Source organism: Narcine bancroftii, chromosome 1 (assembly GCF_036971445.1).
Source record: "Narcine bancroftii isolate sNarBan1 chromosome 1, sNarBan1.hap1, whole genome shotgun sequence".
Taxonomy (NCBI): Eukaryota; Metazoa; Chordata; class Chondrichthyes; order Torpediniformes; family Narcinidae; genus Narcine; species Narcine bancroftii.
In genome coordinates this window covers 133,442,477-133,464,352 of record NC_091469.1, presented here as the reverse complement: position 1 = coordinate 133,464,352, position 21,876 = coordinate 133,442,477, and the positions used below count along the sequence as shown (strand labels likewise).

The 21,876-nt window shown below is 44.0% G+C and overlaps 1 protein-coding gene across 4 annotated transcripts in view; it reads right to left on the bottom strand.

Annotated features, from left to right (window-relative positions):
• LOC138764485 (uncharacterized) overlaps window positions 1-21,876 on the bottom strand; it is a 153,982-nt gene that overhangs the window by 89,368 nt on the left and 42,738 nt on the right. For all 4 annotated transcript variants that reach the window (XM_069940503.1, XM_069940472.1, XM_069940492.1 and 1 more), the window contains 4 exons: window positions 17,088-17,287; window positions 14,423-14,889; window positions 8,787-8,941; window positions 7,336-7,544 (listed from right to left, as the gene is read on the bottom strand). In XM_069940503.1, coding sequence (XP_069796604.1) covers window positions 7,336-7,544; window positions 8,787-8,941; window positions 14,423-14,889; window positions 17,088-17,287 — 1,031 coding nt within the window. The remainder of the gene's footprint in view (window positions 1-7,335; window positions 7,545-8,786; window positions 8,942-14,422; window positions 14,890-17,087; window positions 17,288-21,876) is intronic.

Sequence of the window (21,876 nt, the reverse complement as noted above, 5' to 3'; positions counted from 1 at the left end):
GTAGGCGCATGATTAATTGTTTTTGGGGTATATAAGCCTGTGGTCCTGCTGCTGAAGTTTAGACTCTCCGAGGGGTGGGAACACCCCTTGTCAAGAAGGAAGAACAGCCAGAGTCCGAGCAACGTCCCGGTCGGGGGAGGTGGAGAAGCTGCTACCAGCGCCCTGACAACCTACTACAAGTGTGCAGTCGTTGCCTCGCTTCGGCAGTTGGGACCAGTCCAAGCGTTGATAAGTATAGTTGGGAAGGGCTTGCATATTGTAGTGTGAAATCAGCTTTTGAATTAGTAATAAACATTTGTATAAACTGAACTGCTCTCGGTGTGTGTGTCTATTTTCTTTCGGTAGCTCAAACACTGTGACCAATCTAAAATGAACAAAATGAGAGGTATAAGTTTACCCAAGACACCTACCCACAAGAGCAAGATCAAGAACAACAAGATCTTGCATTGGAGAGTCGAGCTGGCAACTTACAGCTACGACATCCAGTACCGCCCTGGGAAGTTTAATGACTCCCCCTGATGCCCTCTCTCGCACCTGCACATCTATGCAGGACGATAGGCTGCAGGCATTGCATGAGTCCCTCTGCCATCCGGGCGTCACCCGGTTGTATCATTTCATTAAGTCCCGATACCTGCCGTACACCATCAGGGACGTCAGGGACATGACCGAGGCCTGTCGGGTCTGCTCGGAGGGTAAACCTCGCTTCTTCCGCCCGTCCCAGGCCCATACTGTAAAGGCTACTCGGCCTTTCGAGCGTCTTGGCATTGACTTCAAAGGGCCCCTGCCTTCGATGGACTGAAACATCTACTTCCTCATGGTAGTGGACAAGTACTCAAGTTTCCCTTTCGCTATCCCTTGCCCAGACACCTCCACGGCCACCATCATCAGGGCCCTGGGACAGATTTTCACCATGTTTGGCTACCCCACCTTCATCCACGGTGACCGGGGGTCTAGTTTCATGAGTGGTGAGCTGCGCCAGTACCTGACGGTGAGGGGCATTGTGAGCAGTCGCACGACGAGCTATAACCTGAGAAGCAATGGGCAAGTGGCATGTGGGAACGGGGTGGGCTGGAAGGCAGTCCTCCTGGTTTTCAGGTCAAAAGGGTGGTCCGTTGAGTACTGGCAGGACTCCCTGCCCGAGGTGCTCCATGCCATTCGGTTGCTGCTGTGCATGGCTACCAACGAGATCCCTCACGAAAGTCTGTTCTCATTCCCCAGGAGGTTGGTGACTGAAATGTCCCACCCAGCATGGCTCACGTCCCAGGGACCAGTGCTCCTGCGTAAGCATGTATGGACACACAAGGCCGAAGCCCTGTTCAAGCAGATTTTCCTCCTACATGCAAACCACAACTACACCTACGTTAGGTTCGGCAGTGGTAGGCAGGACACCGTCTCAACCAGGGACCTGGCCCCAGCAGGAGCACCCACCACACCACGCCACCCTCCAGCCCAGGACGATGCTGACCGGGCATACATCCCTGTCCCCAGGCAGCTATGGGGCTCGTAGGCCCTCCTTGACCACCAGGGGCCCGCTTCAGCCTTGGGAGACGAACTCGCCCCCCCACCCATCCAATACGACCCTCATACATTGACCCTAGACCCCCGGGCCACCCCTCCACACGGCACCATATCAGCCACACAGACCCCTGCCGCCAGCTCCCCTACTTCCCCTCCGACCAGTGACCAGAAGCCTGATCATCTCAACCTGTAAATATTGTATGTATATAGTGGGTGCTATTCCTTTGTTGCTGCCACCCCAAACCCCAGGACAATTTATAAAGAAGCGGGTGAATGTGGTGGTACAACACCGGCCTACTGCAGGGGGGAACCTCTGTACCTGCAGAAGTGTAAGGGGACAGGACAACACCTGGCCGGCTGTCAATTACCCTCCGGGATATAAGCCTGCGCCGGCCTCCTGAGGCCTCACTCAGAGTTACTGCAGCTACAGCCAGCCTGGCTCTGTGGGTCTTTGCGGATTAAAGCCTGTTGTACAGTCTTTACCTTGTGTGTGTCTCATTCTGGCTAACAGCGCACCACACAGATGGATTGGCCAGTGCTGATACAGACAAAATGAATGATCTGGTTATTGAATTTGATATTAAGTCTACTGCAACAGATGCGTTCATGGGATTTGTCTAATATTAGCTTGACCATAGTCCCTCTCGTTGTCACTTCTCATCTCACCAGCCTTCATGTTCAATGAATCATCCTTCAAAATTTCCACCACCTTTAATGAGATTTCCCCATCACACGTTTCTCCCCTCCGCTCATCTTTTCCCTTTGTGAGTCTCTGCTCTGCTCTTTAGCTTTCACAAATGTTTCCCTTCTTACAGCATTTCCCCATGAAACTACAACATCCGTATTTTCCCCTCTTCCTTTGGCCCAAACAGACCTTCCAGGTGAGGCAACAAATTGCTTGTGCTTCCAATCTTACTCTGGCTTGTCTGTTTTTTGTGTTCCTGTGGTGTTACAAATAGGCAATGATATAAATTGGAGGATCAGTATCTCACCTTCATTCTGCAGCTTTTTGTGCATAAAGACAATTTTTATATCTTCAGGCAACTTGCTTTGTATCCGAACCAACCAATCCAATGGAGATGTGGCTTTGGTTTTCCTCTTTCCATCAACAGAGACTGACCTGCCAGGAACGCCCAATATCTCTACATTTTGTAGATTTTATGTTCTTCTGCTTGTATTTACACTCTCTAAATGTCCTTATTTCTTAGCTTTTGTATTCCCTTGTTCAGATTTCCCCTCTCCCTAACTTTCCCCATTAATCCATTGGCTGCACAACCCTGTTTATAACATCCCCATGGCAACCCTGGCCTTAGTTTAATGGAGATATTTATTCCCTTTACTTATTCTCTTCCCGACACTCTCTGCAACTTAAAATCAAATTGTTTTCTCTCATTCCCAGTTCTAATGAAGGGTTTTCAACCTGAAGCGTGACAATTTCTCTTTCTGGACGCTGTTTGATCTGCAGAGGACTTCCAGTATTTTCTGTTTTTGTGCAAGCCTAATGTTGCCTAGATTTTGTTTCATGCTCCATTTTTTGAGGCGGGGGGGGGGGGGGGGAATTATGGAAGTAATTGAACTGTAGGATTTCCACTGATGAGTGCACCATGTCTGACTTCAGAGAGGTCATTGATGAAGTTGGTTGGGCCTACACACTGCTCTGAGGAATGTGATCCAAATTCTTGGGACTGGAATGTTTGACCTCCAACAACCATAAACACATTCCGTGGTGCAAGATACACTCCAATCAGTGGGATATTTTCCCCTTGATGTGTTTTTTTTTTCTCATTTGGAATCTTGCAGATAAATCACACTGTGCTGAAAAGCATTTCCATAGATGCATGGACAGGCCAGTCTGAACCTCCCTTAACTTCCCTAACCCCTCTCTTGACTCCTCCCCAGATTTCCCAATTAAGACTGGCATGCCTGGACTTGCCCCCTCTTGCTCCTGTACCTGGAACCTGGCCAAGTAGTGTATCAGTAATGGTCAGGTTTTTGGTAATTAAAGCCATTTAATCACTCCATCATGTCAATGTGATTATTGTGTCACCACACACTCCAAAAGGAAATCAGCTTAATCTTAGAAATGAAAGATGAACATGAGAAATATGAGCAGGCCTGTCGAGGCTGCTCTGCTGTTCAATAGATCATAACATAACAATTTTACAGCACGGAAACAGGCCATTAGGCCCTTCTAGTCCACACCGAACCAAACACCCCTCTCTCGTCCCACCTCCCTGCACAATGCCCATAACCCTCCATCTTCTTCTCATCCATATACCTGTCCAACCTATTCTTAAATAATACAATTGACTCCGCCGCCACTATTTCTCCCGGAAGCTCATTCCACAGGTCTACCACTCTCTGAGTAAAGAAGTTCCCCCTCATGTTACCTCTAAACCTCTGCCCCTTAATTCTTAACTCATGTCCTCTTGTTTTAATCTTTCCTCCTCTTAACGGAAATAGTCTATCCACATCCACTCTGTCTATCCCTTTCATAATCTTAAATACTTATATCAAATCCCCTCTCAACCTTCTACGCTCCAAAGAATAAAGACCTAATCTGTCCAATCTCTCCCTATACTCTAGATGCTTAAACCCAGGTAACATTCTGGTAAACCTTCTCTGCACTCTCTCCACTCTGTTTATATCCTTCCTATAATTAGGCGACCAGAACTGCACACAGAACTCCAAATTAGGCCACACCATCGTCTTATACAGTCTCAACATCACCTCCCAACTCCTATATTCCATGCAATGATTGATAAAGGCCAGCATACTAAAATCCTTCTTCATCACCCTATTCACGTGAGTTTCTACCTTCAGGGAACGATGTACCGTTACTCCTAAATCATTCTGCTCTTCTGTATTCCTCAATGCTCTCCCATTTACCACGTATGTCCTGTTCTGATTCTTCTTACCAAAATGAAGCACCTCACACTTATCAGCATTAAATTCCATCTGCCATTTTTCAGCCCACTTTTCTAAGCAGCCCAAATCCCTCTGCAATCCTTGAAAACCTTCTTCATTATCCACTATTCCACCTATCTTAGTATCGTCTGCATATTTACTAATCCATATTTACTAATCATATTTACTAATCATGGCTGACCTGATCATTGACTCAACTCCACCTACTCTCTGCAACTTAAAATCAAATTGTTTTCTCTCATTCCCAGTTCTAATGAAGGGTTTTCAACCTGAAGCGTGACAATTTCTCTTTCTGGATGCTGTTTGATCTGCAGAGGACTTCCAGTATTTTCTGTTATTGTGCAATATCCCTTAATTCTTAATTCCTTTTTTATGTAAAAATATATCTAATTGAACCTTAAATATGTTTAATGAAGTAGCCTCAATTACTTCCCTGGGCAGAGAATTCCATAGATTCACTACTCTCTGGGGAAAATAGTTTTTCCTCATCTCCATCTTAAATCTACTCCCCTGAATCTTGAGGTTGTGTCCCCTAGTTCTGGTCTCACCTACCAGTGAAAAGAATTTTCCTGCCTCTATCTTATCTATTTCTTTCATAATTTTATATGTTTCTATAAGATCTCCTCTCATTCTTCTGAATTCGAGTCAGTATAATCCCAAGCGATTTAGTCTCTCCTCGTAAGTCAACCCCCTCATCTCCAGGCTCAACCTGATGAACCTCCTCTGGACTGCCTCCAAGGCCAGTATACCCTTCCTCAAGTATGGAGACCAGAATGTACCAGTACTCCAGGTGCGGCCTCTCCAGTATATTATACAGTTGTTCTTGAATTCATTTCCTCCAGTGATGGTCAACATTCCATTTGTCTTCTTAATAATCTGTAGTACCTGCAACCCAACTTCTTGTGATTCATGCACAAGCACTCCCAAGTCTTCTGCGCTACAGCATGCTGCAGTTTTTCACCATTTAAATAATAACCTGCTCTTCTATTTTTCCTTTCAAAGTGGATGACCTCTCATTTGCTAACGTTGTACTCCATCTGCCAGACCTTTGCCCACTCACCTAACTTAACTGTATTCTTCTTCAGTCTCTCCACATCCTCTGTACAATTTTCCTTTCCATTCAATTTAGTATCATCCACAAACTTGGCTACACGACACTCTGTCCCGTCTTCCAAATCATCAATGTACATGGTGAGCAGCTGCAGGCCCAGAACCGACCCCTGCGGCCCCCCACTCACCACTGTCTGCCAATCAGAAAAACATCCATTTATCCTGACTCTTTGCCTTCTGTCTGTTAACCAATCCTCAATCCATGCTAATATACTCCCCCCCGACTCCATTCATCTGTATCTTATTGATAAACCTCTAGTGTGGCACTTTATCAAATGCCTTCTGGAAATACAAATATACAACATTAACCTGTTCCCCTCTATCTACCACACCCATTATATCCTCAAAGAACTCCAGCAAGTTTGTCTGCCCTTTTATGCTACGTCTGTCTGATGGAACCCCTTCATTCTAAATGTCTTACTATTTCATTCTTAATGACAGCTTCAAACATTTTCCCGACTACAGACATTAATCAAACTGGCTGAGAGTTACCCATCTTCTGCCTACATCCCTTTTTAAACAGTGGTGTGATATTTGCTGTCTTCCAATCTGCCGGGACCTGCCCAGGGTCCAGAGAATTTTGGTAAATGACTACCAACGCATCGACTATAACTCCCGCCATTTCCCTCAGTACCAGGGGATTTGTCCACTTTCAGTCCCATTAGTTTGCTCATCGCTCTCTCTTTTGTAACAATTATTTTATCGAGGCCCTCACCTCCCTTCACATCCCCATCACCACTCTTTGGCATGCTGGAACTGTCTTCCACTGTGAAGACAGGCAGAAGATATTTGTTCAACGCCTCAGCCATTTCCTCATTACTTAATATCAATCTCTCGCTCTCATCTTCCAAGGGACCTATGTTGAATTTAGCCACCCTCTTCTGTTTTAAATATTTATAAAATTTTTTGCTATCTGTTTTTATATTTTGTGCTAATTTACCTTCACAATCCTTCTTCTCTTTCCTTATTTCCCATTTAGTTGTCCTTTGTTCCCCTTTAAAGTTTGCCCAATCCTTCAGTTTTCCACTACTCTTGGCTACTTTGTACATATGAGCTTTTAATTTTATACCTTCCTCTATTTCCTTAGTTAATCAAGGCTGACTCTTCCCTCTATTACTGCCCTTAATGTTGAATAATGTTGAATAACTAAGTGAAGAGTTATTGAGAGCAATTACAGAAAGGAATGTATTTTTGTTACAGAAAGGAATGTATTTTTGTTACAGAAAGGAATGTATTTTTGTTGAGCCCTGTGAAAAATCTCTGAAAATCGTCCACTGTTCCTCAACTCTTCTGTGCTCCCAGTCCACGCTGACCAATTCCTCCCTCGTCCTGTTGTAGTCTCCCTTGTTCAAGCATAATACACTAGTTTTAGATCTAACTGTTGGACCCTCCATCTGTATGAGAAATTTAATTATACTATGATCGCTTTAACCAAGAGGGTCCCTAACTACTAGATTGTTTGTTTTACCGTATCTCATTGCACAATACTAGAACTTTAATGACTTACAGAACTATTCATTAGCTAGAGTTTGATTGGCAGTAATCAAAAAGAAAGCATAAATATAAACCAAGTTATGATTTAAGCGAAAGGAAGTCATATGCAGTCATAGAAATAATAAATGGGGTGGAGAATGGTGAAAAGATAAGCAACATGAAAATGTATAAAAGGCAGATCTTTGAAGATATCTTAGTTCATTAGTATATTTGCATCCGATTTAGTATCACATAGAAATAGTGCAAGTTAATAACACAGGAAGTTATAAACGAACAACTTCTTACCCTAGCATGGATGCTTTCCAGAAATGTTGTGTGGGCTTTCCACAATCGTGTGTTCAGCTGTCGCTTCCGAGGAAAAATGTCAATGTAATCTAAAGCTTTTTCACTTGAGAGATTGTATTGAATATCAGTGATGGTCCTTTTAAACCAATGGCAGTGGTTCTCTGGAATTCCTTCGGTGTTCAGACCCTGTTTCACCTCCTTTTCTATAACTAAATTATGTGAAAAGAAAACAACAGTTGAAATATTCAATTTTTATTGTAATACACATTGAATGAATGATTTGCTGATCAAGCAAATAACAGGAAGCCATAAACTGCATCACAACTTTCAAATGTGTTGGAGTGAGTTGGGAGGGTAGTTAGAACAGAAGAGATCATCTGGGAGACAAAAAAAATCAAGGTGTCTCTGACTTTATTGAACAGAAAACTCCCATCTATAATGTCCGAGAACAATTATGATTTGGACATTAATTTGGCACAGACGCTGGCTGAAGTGGCTGTTCCAAACTGTTCTCTTCTCTGTTCTATGTAGCAACTGTAGCCAAGGGATGAGTTTACTAATTTGACCAAGAAGAGTCTTATTATTATGAGTGGAATGTAGTCTATCAAAGTTTTTGAAAAAGGAAACATGGAGATGAGTAGGTTAGTGGAAAATGTGCATAAAATGTACCAGGTATCAGAACCAGGATTCAAAGGGGTGCCAAATATGTTGAAGGGTTCCCAACTATGTTAGAGGTTCAGATTTAGAGCTCAGGTTGCAAATGGTTTAGACTGGACTCTCTGTGTGGCTGCGAAGGCTGCGGAAGCAATGGAAGAGAATATATGGACACTCAGTGACTCTGGTTGGGTGGGGGGGGGGGACCACTCTCTTTTGCTTCTCTTTCTCTTTTGCCTTACAGCAGGCAAAAGCTATCTCATGTAACGTGACACTATTGTATCACATGACAATAGATTGAATCTTGTATCTTTATTAAGGAAACAAGAAATAGATACCACTGAAACACACACTTCTTTCAGAATTGGACAGAATTGACTCGGAGATGATACTTCCACTGGTTGGGACAGAGTGACAAATAAAGAGCCAGTCATTCAGATGAGAAAAATTGTCTTCACCCATAAGCTGAGGATGCTTTTGGCATTCTCTACACAAGATGAATGTGGAGACACAGTCGCTGAGTATAGATTTTGGACATTAAAGGAATCAAGGGATGGGGGCTAGTACAGAAAAGTGAAGATATTAAAAAAAAAAACACTTTATTGAATGCAGGTGTGAGGGGATAATGGCTTCCTCCTGCTTCTATTCCATATTTATGGATTGGCAGGCCACATAATTCAAGAACCACCCTGAATGGGAATTTGGGATGGTAGGGGGATCTAATTATGAAGTGTTATGATTATTTTGAATTGTTACTTTATACTTAAACCTACCACTGCTGACGTTTCCATAATTACCTGTTTCAAAGAGATTTGAGGCTGCTTCTTTGCTGAGGGCCATTGGTGCATATTTCTGGAGAATGCTCCATAGCTTCTGGGAAGAATTTGTCCAGTTATTCCTCGATTGTTGTCTCCGGGAAGGATCCTTGCTATAAAAGTCTCTAAAATGTGCACTGCAAACAAAGTAAAGCTCAGATTTAGGGAATGTAACATGAACATGTTTACTTTTGAACTTATGTAAGGAACAATGGGAAAATATAATTTTATGATGTAATATGTGAATCTAGGCTTGAAATAAGGGTGCAGTCATTTAAAAATTGGGTGCATTGAAATGCCTTCTCTCAGAAGATAGTAAATCTTTGGAATTCTCTGTCACTGAGCGTGGTGGAGGCCAGATTATCAGATATATTTAAAGTGGAGAGATAAATATTTTAAATTTAAATTTTTTCAAATTTAGAGAATCAATGCAGCAACAATCCCTTCCAGCCCACAAGCCTGTTCTGTCCAAATACATCAATTAACCTACTTTTCAATGTGGTGAAAGAAGTTGTGCCCCACCACCCATGACTGTGTGGCCAGGCACAATTCCAATGCTATCTACAAGTTTGCCGATGACACCACCGTTGTTGGCAGAATCACAAATGGCAACGAGGAATCATACAGAAGGGAGACAGATCAGCTCGTTGAATGGTGTAATGACAACAACCTTGTGCTCAATGTTAGCAAAACCAAGGGGATGATTGTGGACTTCAGAAGGAAGTCAGGGGAACATGACCCTGTCTGCATCGAGGGCTCAGTAGCAGAGAGGGACAAGAACTTCAAATTCCTGGGTGTCAACATCTCCGTGGATCTGCCATGGAGCCTCCATGTTGATGCCATCACAAAGAAGGCTCACCAGCAGCTATATTTGGTGAGATTTCTGAGGAATTTTGGTATGTCACCGAAGACCCTTGTAAACTTCTACAGGTGTACCATGGAGAGCATTCTAGCTGGTTGCATCACTGCCTGGTATGGAGGCGCCAACTCTCAGGACAAGAATAAACTCTAGAGGGTTGTTAACTCAGCCTGCAACATCACAGGCACTAGACTTCACCCCATCGAGGACATCTACATGAGGTGGTGTCTTAAAAAAGCAGCCTCTATCTTCAAAGACCCCCATCACCCAGGCCATGCCCTCTTCACTCTGCTACCATCAGGAAAAAGGTACAGGAGCCTATAGATGAGCATTCAATTGCACAAGGCCAGCTTCTTCCCCGCTGCCATCAGATTCCTGAGTAATCAATTAACCAAAGATGCTGCCTTACCTTTCATGCACTACTATTTTTATATTTTCATTTATAGTAATGTTGTAAGATGGTTATAATATGAATGTTTGCTCTATGATGGTGCCACCAAACAATGAATTTCATGACTTGTTCATGATATATTCTGACTCTGAAACTGAAACATACATGGTCACGAGAAGAATGTACAAACTCCTTACAGCCAGCGCCGGATTTGAACCTGGGCCTCTGGTGTTGTAGTACCATTGTGCCAACTACCATGCTAAACGTGTGGCGAGAGATCTCGCAATTGATGGTTTTGGGGAACTGACATTGAAGAGGATTTGAAGATACCTGAGGTCAGAAATTATCACATTAAATAGCTGGTCTGACTTGATGGGCTGAATGGCCTACTCTTGTTACTGGTTTCTCATGTGCAGAGTGGGACCAGGTAGAATAAATGAAAGATAATTGTCAAATGGGTGGGAGCTAACTGAAATAAATGGATCACTGGAAGGACAAAAGCAGTGGACATTGATATTTAATTGGCTTCACTGCTTTTGTCCCTCCAATTATGGGGTTCTAATTATATCTCAAATAAAAACTTGTTAAGACAGCTCACATAATAACTCCTTTCACTGCCCTAAGCATAATGTGACAAAAACACATGGATTTGATGTCAAAGTTCTGTTTAATCTATCCTTTATCTTCTCTTCATTCTCGTTCACAGTTCAACATACCTCTTCTTATGTGATCTTCATATTCTCTCTCTCAGTGGTTACCTTGAATAATTCTAATCCCACCTCACCATTCTTGAACTAGTTTGATTTACATTTTTGTCTCCTTTGAATGGCTATGATCCAAAGCCAATGTTATTTGACATCTACTGTTTTCTTTATTAGTCCATCAGCTTCATCAGGTCTTTGAACAATCTTTCATCCAGAGCAAATGGAATTAGAGGGCCACTCTATATTCCACTATCAATGTCTTAACTCATCTCCTTCAATCTGGATTAAAAGAACACTGGTATTCTTCCAGATCCCGTCGTCAGTGAGAATACTGACAACTAACCATCTGAGACTCTCATATTTATCAAACAACATTGATTTATTTATTCTTATATCTGTATATTTGCTCTGCCTATGTATTGTTTACTTGTATGTGTGGCATCCCCTTAAAACTGATCAGCAAACTTCAAGATCTGGAGTTAACACCCTACTGTGTAATTGGATCATGGATTTATTCACCTCCAAACCACAATCAGTGAAGATTGATAAGAATTTCTCCACAATCTCCATCAGAACCAGAGCACCACAGGGCTGCGTTCTTAGCCCCCTGCTCCACTCACTTTGCACCTTCGACTGTGTAGCTCAGTACAACAATAAAACCATCTACAAATTTGCTGACAATACCTCGGTAGTGGGTTGTGTAAAGGAAGGGGATGAGTCTGCATACAGGATGGAGATTGAAAACTTGGCTGAATGCTGCACTAATAACAATCTTGCACTCAATGTCGCCAAAACTACGGAGCTGATTGTTGACTTCAGGAAGGGAAAGCCAGAGGTGTACAATCCAATGATCATTGGGGGATCAGAGGTGGAAAGGATGAGCAAATTTAGGTTCTTGGGAGACACTATCTCGGAGGATCTTTCCTGGACCCAACACAACAATGGCATCATGAAGAAAGCACATCAGTACCTTTACTTCCTCAGGAGTTTGCAGAGGTTCGGTATGACACCAGAAATCCTGGCAAATTTCTACAGATGTATGGTGGAAAGTGTGCCTCCACACGAATCAATTGGGTAAGACTGGCTGCATTACAGTCTGGTATGGGAACACAATTTTCTCTTTTTCTTTGGCTTGGCTTCGCGGACGAAGATTTATGGAGGGGGTAAAGGTCCACGTCAGCTGCAGGCTCAATTGTGGCCTACAAGTCCGATGCGGGACAGGCAGACACGGTTGCAGCGGTTGCAGGGGAAAATTGGTTGGTTGGGGATGGGTGTTGGGTTTTTCCTCCTTTGTCTTTTATCAGTGAGGTGGGCTCTGCGGTCTTCTTCAAAGGAGGTTGCTGCCCGCCGAACTGTGAGGCGCCAAGATGCACGGTTTGAGGCGATATCAGCCCACTGGCGGTGGTCAATGTGGCAGGCACCAAGAGATTTCTTTAGGCAGTCCTTGTACCTCTTCTTTGGTGCACCTCTGTCACGATGGCCAGTGGAGAGCTCGCCATATAACACGATCTTGGGAAGGCGATGGTCCTCAATTCTGGAGACGTGACCCACCCAGCGCAGCTGGATCTTCAGAAGCGTGGACTCGTTGCTGTCGGCCTCTGCCATCTCGAGTACTTCGATGTTAGGGATGAAGTCGCTCCAATGAATTTTGAGGATGGAGCGGAGACAACGCTGGTGGAAGCGTTCTAGGAGCTGTAGGTGATGCCGGTAGAGGACCCATGATTCGGAGCCGAACAGGAGTGTGGGTATGACAACGGCTCTGTATACGCTAATCTTTGTGAGGTTTTTCAGTTGGTTGTTTTTCCAGACTCTTTTGTGTAGCCTTCCAAAGGCGCTATTTGCCTTGAAGAGTCTGTTGTCTATCTCGTTGTCGATCCTTGCATCTGATGAAATGGTGCTGCCGAGATAGGTAAACTGGTTGACCGTTTTGAGTTTTGTGTGCCCGATGGAGATGTGGGGGTGCTGGTGGTCATGATGGGGAGCTGGCTGATGGAGGACCTCCGTTTTCTTCAGGCTGACTTCCAGGCCAAACATTTTGGCAGTTTCCGCAAAACAAGACGTCAAGCGTTGAAGAGCTGGCTCTGAATGGGCAACTAAAGCGGCATCGTCTGCAAAGAGTAGTTCACGGACAAGTTTCTCTTGTGTCTTGGTGTGAGCTTGCAGGCGCCTCAGATTGAAGAGACTGCCATCCGTGCGGTACCGGATGTAAACAGCGTCTTCATTGTTGAGGTCTTTCATGGCTTGGTTCAGCATCATGCTGAAGAAGATTGAAAAGAGGGTTGGTGCGAGAACACAGCCTTGCTTCACGCCATTGTTAATGGAGAAGGGTTCAGAGAGCTCATTGCTGTATCTGACCCGACCCGACAATACCTCAGAGCATAAAGCCCTCCAAAAGGTAGTGAACACAACCATTTCAAGCAAAACCCTCCCCACTATTGAGTACATCTACAGGGAGCGCTGCCATCAGCAATCATCAGACCCACACCATCCAGCAGACATGTTCTGTTCTCGCTGCTGCCATCAAGAAAGAGGTATAGGTGCCACAAAACCTGCACCACCAGGTTCAGGAACAGCTGCTACCCCTCCAATATCAGACTTCTCAACATCAAACTCAATCAGGGACTCATTTAAGAACTCTTACTTATGCACTTTATTGATTTTTCTTTGCTCTCTCTGTTTGGCACAGTCAGTTGTTTACATTTGTTACCTGTTAGCATTTCATTTGTTTGTTTACATGTTCACGTTATGTACAGTTTATTTTTGCACTACCAATTAGTGGCAATTCTGCCGTGCCTGCAAGAAAAAGGGATCTTGGAGTTGTATGTGATGACCTGCATGTATTGACAATAAATCTGAAATCTGAGTGTTATATCTGGTTGTGTCCCTGCAGGTTTTGCACCATGGACTAGAGAACAGTTTTGTCAGGTTGTACTTGTGCAATCTGATGATAATAAACAAACTTAATTTATTTTAAGATCCCTAAATGGTAAAGTTACTTCTCTTGCCTCCCTTGAATAGTACCTTTAGTTTATTCGATCCTTGGAAAAAAAAATGAAAATATGTAACTCCTCTGCTGGTCTTTATTGACTCACAAGATCCACGTCCCCTTTCAGAATTACCATGATAAGGTCTAGATTTCTTCCATGCAGAATAGCTTTGTGGCCAGAAGCCAAGAGGGACATTAGGCGAATATCATCTCCTGTTTTGGTATACTCCTGGTGATTAAACTACGTATTGGAAAACTGTTTTAAAATATTTATCCACGGTCATTGATTTGCTTGTCAGTTATCTGAATAAAATGAATACCATGTAAGGAACTGGTGCACCATTTACATGCAATGTTAGGTAAGTAGCAATTCACAAGAAATACCCAGGTGTGTGATGTTTGTTGATTTTTCTTTAATGATCTGCTGATCCTTTAAAAAAAAAACAAACATATATATGTGGCATGCGAAAACAGACTGGTCTGTACAGCAATTATTCAATAATTAGAGGGCAGACATTGTGCAGCGTGAATGAGGATACACAAAGCACAAGTTCATAAAGACTTACACTCTTCGTAAACCCTGTTAATACCAGGAACCTCTTGGAACTTGGCAATTTGTGACTCACATAGGTAATCTTTCAAATTGTTATTGTAATTACTCATTACTTTTAAACTAACCTGATTGGTTGAAGTCTGTAAACACTGGGGATGCAATTTTCGTCTAATTCGTACCACTGCTGAAGAAGCTCCTTTGCCTTCCCAAGGTCTGATGTAGACCGTTGACACGCAGGAGATTGCAGCTGCTCGAATGATGCAGACAGTAGTGCTTGCACTGCAGGTTCATCTGTGTCACTGGTCTGATCACAATGCACGGAAAGGGTTAAACCTCCACTGTCAACACAGACTTGTGGTAATCCCTTATTGAGTGGATTGGAACTGTTGATTAGGTCAGATTTTACACAGTGGTTTTCCTTGTGGAATCCAGGCTCTTCATTCAGAGTGTGGAGATGAGGTTCGGGAGTTACTTGCCTCTGTTTTGCTGCCTCCATTTTTTCATCATTGATCAAGTTAAAAATAGCTTCAAAATCATCTTTAATGATACAGTCAGGAAGGTAAGGCGAGTCGTGCTTTTGTCCTATTAAAAGCTGCATGAGCAAAAGAAGGCTTTATTGTTCAATAGCTTCATAAACAATAGTGTTCAAAATGAGAGCCAAATCTATTCACGAAGTTAAATCATAAGGATACGGAACATGTCATTATCTTCAAAACGCTTTCAAAAATGCTTTGCCCAACAAATCAACCCAAACTAATCTGTCGGTCACACTCTCACTCATGCTAATTCCCTCATGCAAAAAATCCAATACAGCAGCTGAAATCACTTCGCTCACTATGCAAGAAAGGATTGTGGCTGAAAGTACATTGGAAATTAGAGCTGGGTGTAGGTGGGTTACACTCAGGTCACCAAAATCTTACGGAAGTGCAGAGCAGGCTCTGGGAACCAAATGGCCCATTCCTGCTTTAATTTACATATTGATCCGATGTTGCAAAAAGTACAATATATACATTCCATTTTGTTCTTTGCCGTTCACATTAAAGGAAAACTCTTCCAAACATAGTGATTTGAACATTTTACATTATATTATTAAACCCTTATGCAGGAAATCCAATCCCTTGCCCCAGTTTTCATTTGGCTTTCTTGCAATTCTTAATTATGCTTTCAGTTTGTGCAATGATAAGCTACTTTTCAGTATGATTGTGTTGCCCTTTCATTTTCTGCAGCACTTAGTAACTCCCTGGAGTAAATCCCCACCGTGACATCCCTCCCTCTACCTTCTTAAAAATAAAACACCGGGCTTAAGCATGTTCAATGCAACCTGTGCAGTTCCCACAGTCTCAGTCAAGTGTTGTTGCCTTGCTGCCTTGACCATGCTGAAAAGTGGAGCAGCGCATGAACAGTGACCATAACTTAGATCCTGACTTGACCCCAACTGTTCTGTTGATTTTTTTTTGACAACCCACAGCTGTCAAAAGTCTTTTAACTGCTTTCACGATCACCAATAATCGGGTACATTTATAAAGAGTTTAAAATGATAGTAATAATTTAAAAAAATCAAAGGTGAAATTCACTTTTCAAGTGTTAAAATGTAATTAAAAATGAACAGAGTCACGTTATGTTTATCAGTCTGCCTCCAGCCAAAATTTGAGACACTGGCATGTGTCCTCCAGTTCATTCCTGTTCTCTGAATTGCAATGCACAGACACATCAATGAGCACTGGGTTGAACTGTATCCTGAAGTTAGCTGGTGAACTATCAGCTGACAACACTGGACAAATTTTTTTCAAGAGGTTTGCTTCCTGAAAAACAATTGGGGATTATGATAGACAACTTGATCATTTCAGATCTGCTAAATCATGGAGAAGCATTAAATGAACTTTTATTGAATTTAGCATGTTTAATTGCTTAATGATGCTGACACATTGTGTTCGTTCAAATTAACTAAACATGTTTTGCTACTGATTTTCATTTGTACTCAGCAGCTCAAGTCAGTGTCTAACAATAATCGGCCGGCATTGATGGATTCCAATTGCCCTGATACTGCATTTCCATGGTTGCAATGTCTTGGTGAAACCTTTCACCATGTTTGTCACCGACTGCACCAAGATCAGCAGGGAAGACGTCCAAGTGCAAATGCAGAAAATGAATTTTCAACGACATATTGCACTTCATGGTTTTGTTTGCTTGAAGCTTGTTGTTAATCAACTGGATGTGGTTTGGTGCTCTAGTTTCCAAGAAAACAGGCATCTATCCAGACTAAGCATGCCCAGGCCAAAGATAACATTTGCATTGAGTGCATGCCCAGGCATGTGCAGACTGACCAAAACATCTTGTTTTATGGGCTATATACTAGTAGACTTAAAATATGACAGGAAATTACAAAATAGGTTATACACTGTATCTAAAAATGGTATGTGATAGAAAATTTGCAAGGTGATTTTCGTGATCAGCAGCACAAAATCCATAAAATATACCCAAAAATGTTCAGGAAGCAAAAATCTTTGCTGTTCAGTGTAATTAGCTTGTCCCAGCTCAGTATGTTCCTTCCATGACAATGGAGAACACCAGAGTCATTCACAAGGTTATTTTACATTGTGTATGCGATAACCCCATTAGGAAGTTACAGGGACAGTTTTAAATAGAATATTTCCATGATATTGTTTTGCCTTACTGGAGAGAATGTGGAAATACCAACCCAATGCTGTGCAAAGCAGGTCTTCGTCGAGAGTAATGAAACACCTGAACAAATATTTACCCCGATCGATAATTTTCACACTGAATACTTACAATAAAGTTGACACCTTCCGATTTTTGGCATTCCTTAAGAGCCTCGAGGTGCAGTCGGGTCATTATATGCTTGTCACTAATTCCATCCTTCACTCCCCACCTGAGATCTACCATCATGATGTCATAACCCCTTTCTTTGCAATAGGTGTATAGTTGTGGGTATGCTCTCTTCATTAGTGCATTTCTTTCATGCTCTGTATCTAGAATTTTAAAACTCCATTATTAGAATTCTATTCCACTTTATAAAAATTCACTAAAATGTGTTGTTTCTGGATTGAAACATTTATCTTTTAAGCATAATTAATATGTGTACATAAACAGAAGGGCACTCTCCTCCATTACTCAGCTCTCGTGCAATATCCCCAAGATGATGTGCACCTTATCGCATTGCAGCCTGTGGGCGATTTCTTTGTACAGATTGCATGGTATACTTTCTACTCTATAATATATCTTTGGCTACATAGAACTTTATGGTGACTCCCCCAGATTTACAAGATACTTTATAAATACATTCTTAATAAAAACATATTTTTATAGTATGTATGGAGTCTGGTCTTTCTGCCTCTAGCTTTGAATTAAACAAATACTTTAGAACAACACTGAGTGAGAACTGTTTTTTTTTTAACTCATGCTGTTGTTTATGCAGAAAACTAAAATAAGATATACATCTATGAAGCAAGAAATCAAGATTATAATACTGTAGCGATAATAAAAGCAGAATCACAAATTTATTATGAAGGAGAATAGATTAATGCGTGGAAAATTATCAACCACACCTCGAAAGAATAGTGGCATTGAAGAAAGCTATTTAAAGATCCCAAATATCTTAATTCTGGTTCGCAAAGTACTATATCATCGCATGAACACTGGTTCACCTGGATATTATAAGCAATGATGGACTGATATTCTGGAACAGTAACTTTGCAGAACTAGTTGGGCCACACTCAAAAGGTTGAGTGAAGTTCTGGTTGCCACATATGAGAAGTATAGGATGGCAGGAGTAGTTCACGGACTCGAGATAGTACTCGAGATGGCAGAGGTCGACAGCATCGAGTCCACGCTGCTGAAGATCCAGCTGCGCTGGATGGGTCACGTCTCCAGAATGGAGGACCATCGCCTTCCCAAGATTGTGTTATATGGCGAGCTCTCCACTGGCCACCGTGACAGAGGTGCACCAAAGAAAAGGTACAAGGACTGCCTAAAGAAATCTCTTGGTGCCTGCCACATTGACCACCGCCAGTGGACTGATAACGCCTCAAACCGTGCATCTTGGCGCCTCACAGTTTGGCGGGCAGCAACCTCCTTTGAAGAAGACCGCAGAGCCCACCTCACTGACAAAAGGCAAAGGAGGAAAAACCCAACACCCAACCCCCACAAACCAATTTTCCCCTGCAGCCGCTGCAACCGTGTCTGCCTGTCCCGCATCGGACTTGTCAGCCACAAACGAGCCTGCAGCTGACGTGGACTTTTACCCCCTCCATAAATCTTCGTCCGCGAAGCCAAGCCAAAGATGAGGATGGCAGGAGAGAGTGCAGAGGAGACTCACCAGGATGCTGCCTGGATTGGAGGACAAAGAGGTAACTCAGTAGTACTATAAATGATTATGAGAAGCATCAATATGGTAAATATTTGGACCGTAGAATCATTTTACCATGGTAGGGTAAACAGAACTAGCTGGGCATAGTTTTAAGGTGAAAGGAAAGTGTTTTAAAACAGATCAAGCAGGTCTTTTTTTCAAGCAGAAATAGTGGTTGATATCTGGTATAATTCTGTTTAAAGGATTTTGAAAGATAGGTGAATAGGCAAGATGGAGGATATATGGTTCTAATATGAGCAAATGGGATGATTCGTGTGTGGTGCACGTCAAAAGAATCAAAGGCTTGTTGATCCAAACCAAGGTTTTTATTAACTAGAAGACTGGAACGTATCACATGTAAGTTGACCATTCCAGAATGATCTGGGTCTGGCTAGGAGCAACCCTTTAAGACCTGCCAGTAGGCATGGCTTCGCATGGCCAATCACAGCCATCCTATACCACATATACACATTGGTGAAAGAATCCGTACTATCACATTCACCCCCTTCTTTGAGAACTGACCCCGGGGTGAATGGAAGGCTGTAAAAAAAAAAGGGGGAGGGGGAACTGGTGTGAGGTTAGGGGCTGTAACGGTCCAGGGGCCTGATCATCCGGCATGACCACCGTGGTGCTGGGATTGGGGTCGCTGGAGTCGTGTCACTGGCGGGCTCGTTGGGTGCGTCCACCGCTTCGCTCAACAGGCTGGCCTGAGTTGCTGATCCCTCTGTTCGAGCATGTGACCCAGGGGAGAAGGAGTTGGAGGAGGTTGGGTTGGGAGCACTGCTGGGTCTGATCCGGCTTGGGCTAGGTCCCTTACCGAGAGTGTGTCCTCCCGCCTGTCCGGGTACTCAATGTATGCATAATGCGGGTTTGCATGGAGCAGTATCACTCGGTCAACCAAAGGGTCGTTCTTTGAGTACCGGACGTGGCATCACAGGAGGACAGGCCCGGGAACCGTGAGCCACGCTGGCATGGTTATTCCTAATTTGGATTTCCTCGGGAAAGAGAACATCCTTTCATGGGGGGTGGCATTGGTCGCGGTGCATAGGAAGGAGTGGATGGAGTGTAGTGCGCTAGTGAGCACGCCCTGCCAGCAAACGGTGGGGAGGCCTTTGGACCGGAGGGCAAGCATAACCATTTTCCAGACGGTGGCATTCTCTCTTTTGACCTGCCCATTACTGCGTGGGTTATAGCTGGTGGTCCTGCTCGAAGCAAAACCATGCTCCAGAAGGTACTGCCGCCTCTCGGCGCTCATAAACGAGGACCCACGGTCACTGTGGATGTAACTGGGGTACCCGAAGATGGAGAAGATGCTGTGCAGGGCCTCTATGACTGAGGAGGTGGTCATGTCCGAGCAGGGAACAGCGAACGAGAAGCGAGAATAATTGTCGATCACCATAAGAATGTAGGTGTTACGGTTGATTGATGGTAGGGGCTCCTTGAAGTCCATGCTTAGACGTTCAAAGGGTCAGGTGGCTTTGATGACGTGGGTGTTCTCCGGATGGAAGAAGTGGGGCTTGCACTCAGCACACACCGGGCAGGCTCTGGAGCAAATCTCCTTGACCATGTAGGGCAGGTTGCGAGCCTTAACAAAATGTGCGAACCTAGTGACCCCTGGATGACAGAACTCCTCAAGGAATCTCTGCAGCCTGTCCAGTTGTATGTTGGCGCAAGTCCCCCTGAAGTGCGCATCTGGCGGGTCGTTAAATTTACCAGGCCGGTACAGTATGTCATAATTGAAGGTGAATCTTGTCGTTCTTGATCTTACCTCGCTAGGTATTGCTAAACATGAATGAGACCGTGTATTGGTCGGTCAGCAGTGTAAAGCGCCTGCCAGTGAGGTAGTGTCTCCAATGACGTACTGCTTCGACTATGGCCTGGGCCTCCTTCTCAACAGGAGTGTTGGCTCTCAGGGCCCTGGAGGGTCCTGGAGAAGAAGGCTACCCACTGGCTGGCCTGGTTCAAAGTGGCCACCAGTGCAAAATCGGATGCATCGCTCTCTACTTGGAATGGAATGGACTCGTCGATGGCATGCAGCGTTGCAGCAGCGATGTCCGATTTGATGTGGTTTAAAGCCGCTCTGGCTTCGGTTTACAGGGGGAAGGAGGTGGTCTTGATAAGTGGCCGTGCCTTGTCGGCATAGTGTGGAACCCATTGGGCATAGTACGAAAAGAAACCCAGGCAGTGTCTGAGTGCCTTTTGAGTGTGGGGGGGGGGGGGGGTGGCAAGTCCATGAGGGGATGCATTACCACCCCGTTCTCCACCACACAACTTAGAATTTCAAGCTGAGTGGTCTGGAAGACACACTTGTTAAATTGTAGGTTAAGTTAAGTTCAGCCGAATCGCAGTCTGAAAAAATTTCTCGAGGTTGACATCATGGTCTTGCGTGTCATGGCCGCAGATGGTGACATTGTCCAAATATGGGAAAGTAGCTGTTAGCCCGTTCTGGTCTACCATCTGGTCCATTTCCCGCTGGAAAACCGCAACACCATTCATGACCACAAAAGGTACCCTGAGGAATTGATACAGCCGCCCATTCACTTTGAAGGCTGTGAGAAGTCGGTCTTCTCAGTGGATCGGGAGCTGGTGATAGGCCGAAAGTAAGTCAATGGTGGAGAACACACGGTATTGGGCGACCTGATACACCATATCCATGATCCATGGGAGGGGGTACGCATCCGGAAGGGTGCAGTGGTTGACTGTCTGGCTGTAGTCAACCACCATCCGCGGCTTCTCCCCGTTTTTAACCACCACCACCTGGGCCCTCCAGGGATTTGAGCTGGGTTCAATATTGCCCTCGTCCAGTAGTCTGCGCACCTCGCTTGTGATGAATTTCCTGTCTTCATAACTATACTGCCGGCTTTTGGTGCTGGAGGAGCAACTGGGAGGGTGGAGAGGCTACACGTGGGACGCCGGGGCATGGGGGCTGGTGGTCTGGGCTGTCGCTGGCAGGAGGCCTCCGGGGTGGAGTGGTTACAGACAGAAAGTGGGGTGTGGGGCCCCCCATAGTGCAGGGAAACAGTTCAGAACTGGCACTGAAAATCCAGTCCCAGCACTATGGGAGCACACAGTTAGGGGAGGACTAATAGTTTAAAATCGGTAAATATGATGTCCTGGACATTCAGGGTCACTACTCAATACCCCTTTACCCCTGTTGAGTGTGACCTGGTCGCCAATGAAATCCTCTGGTCAGTGGGGAGAATAACCAGTGTG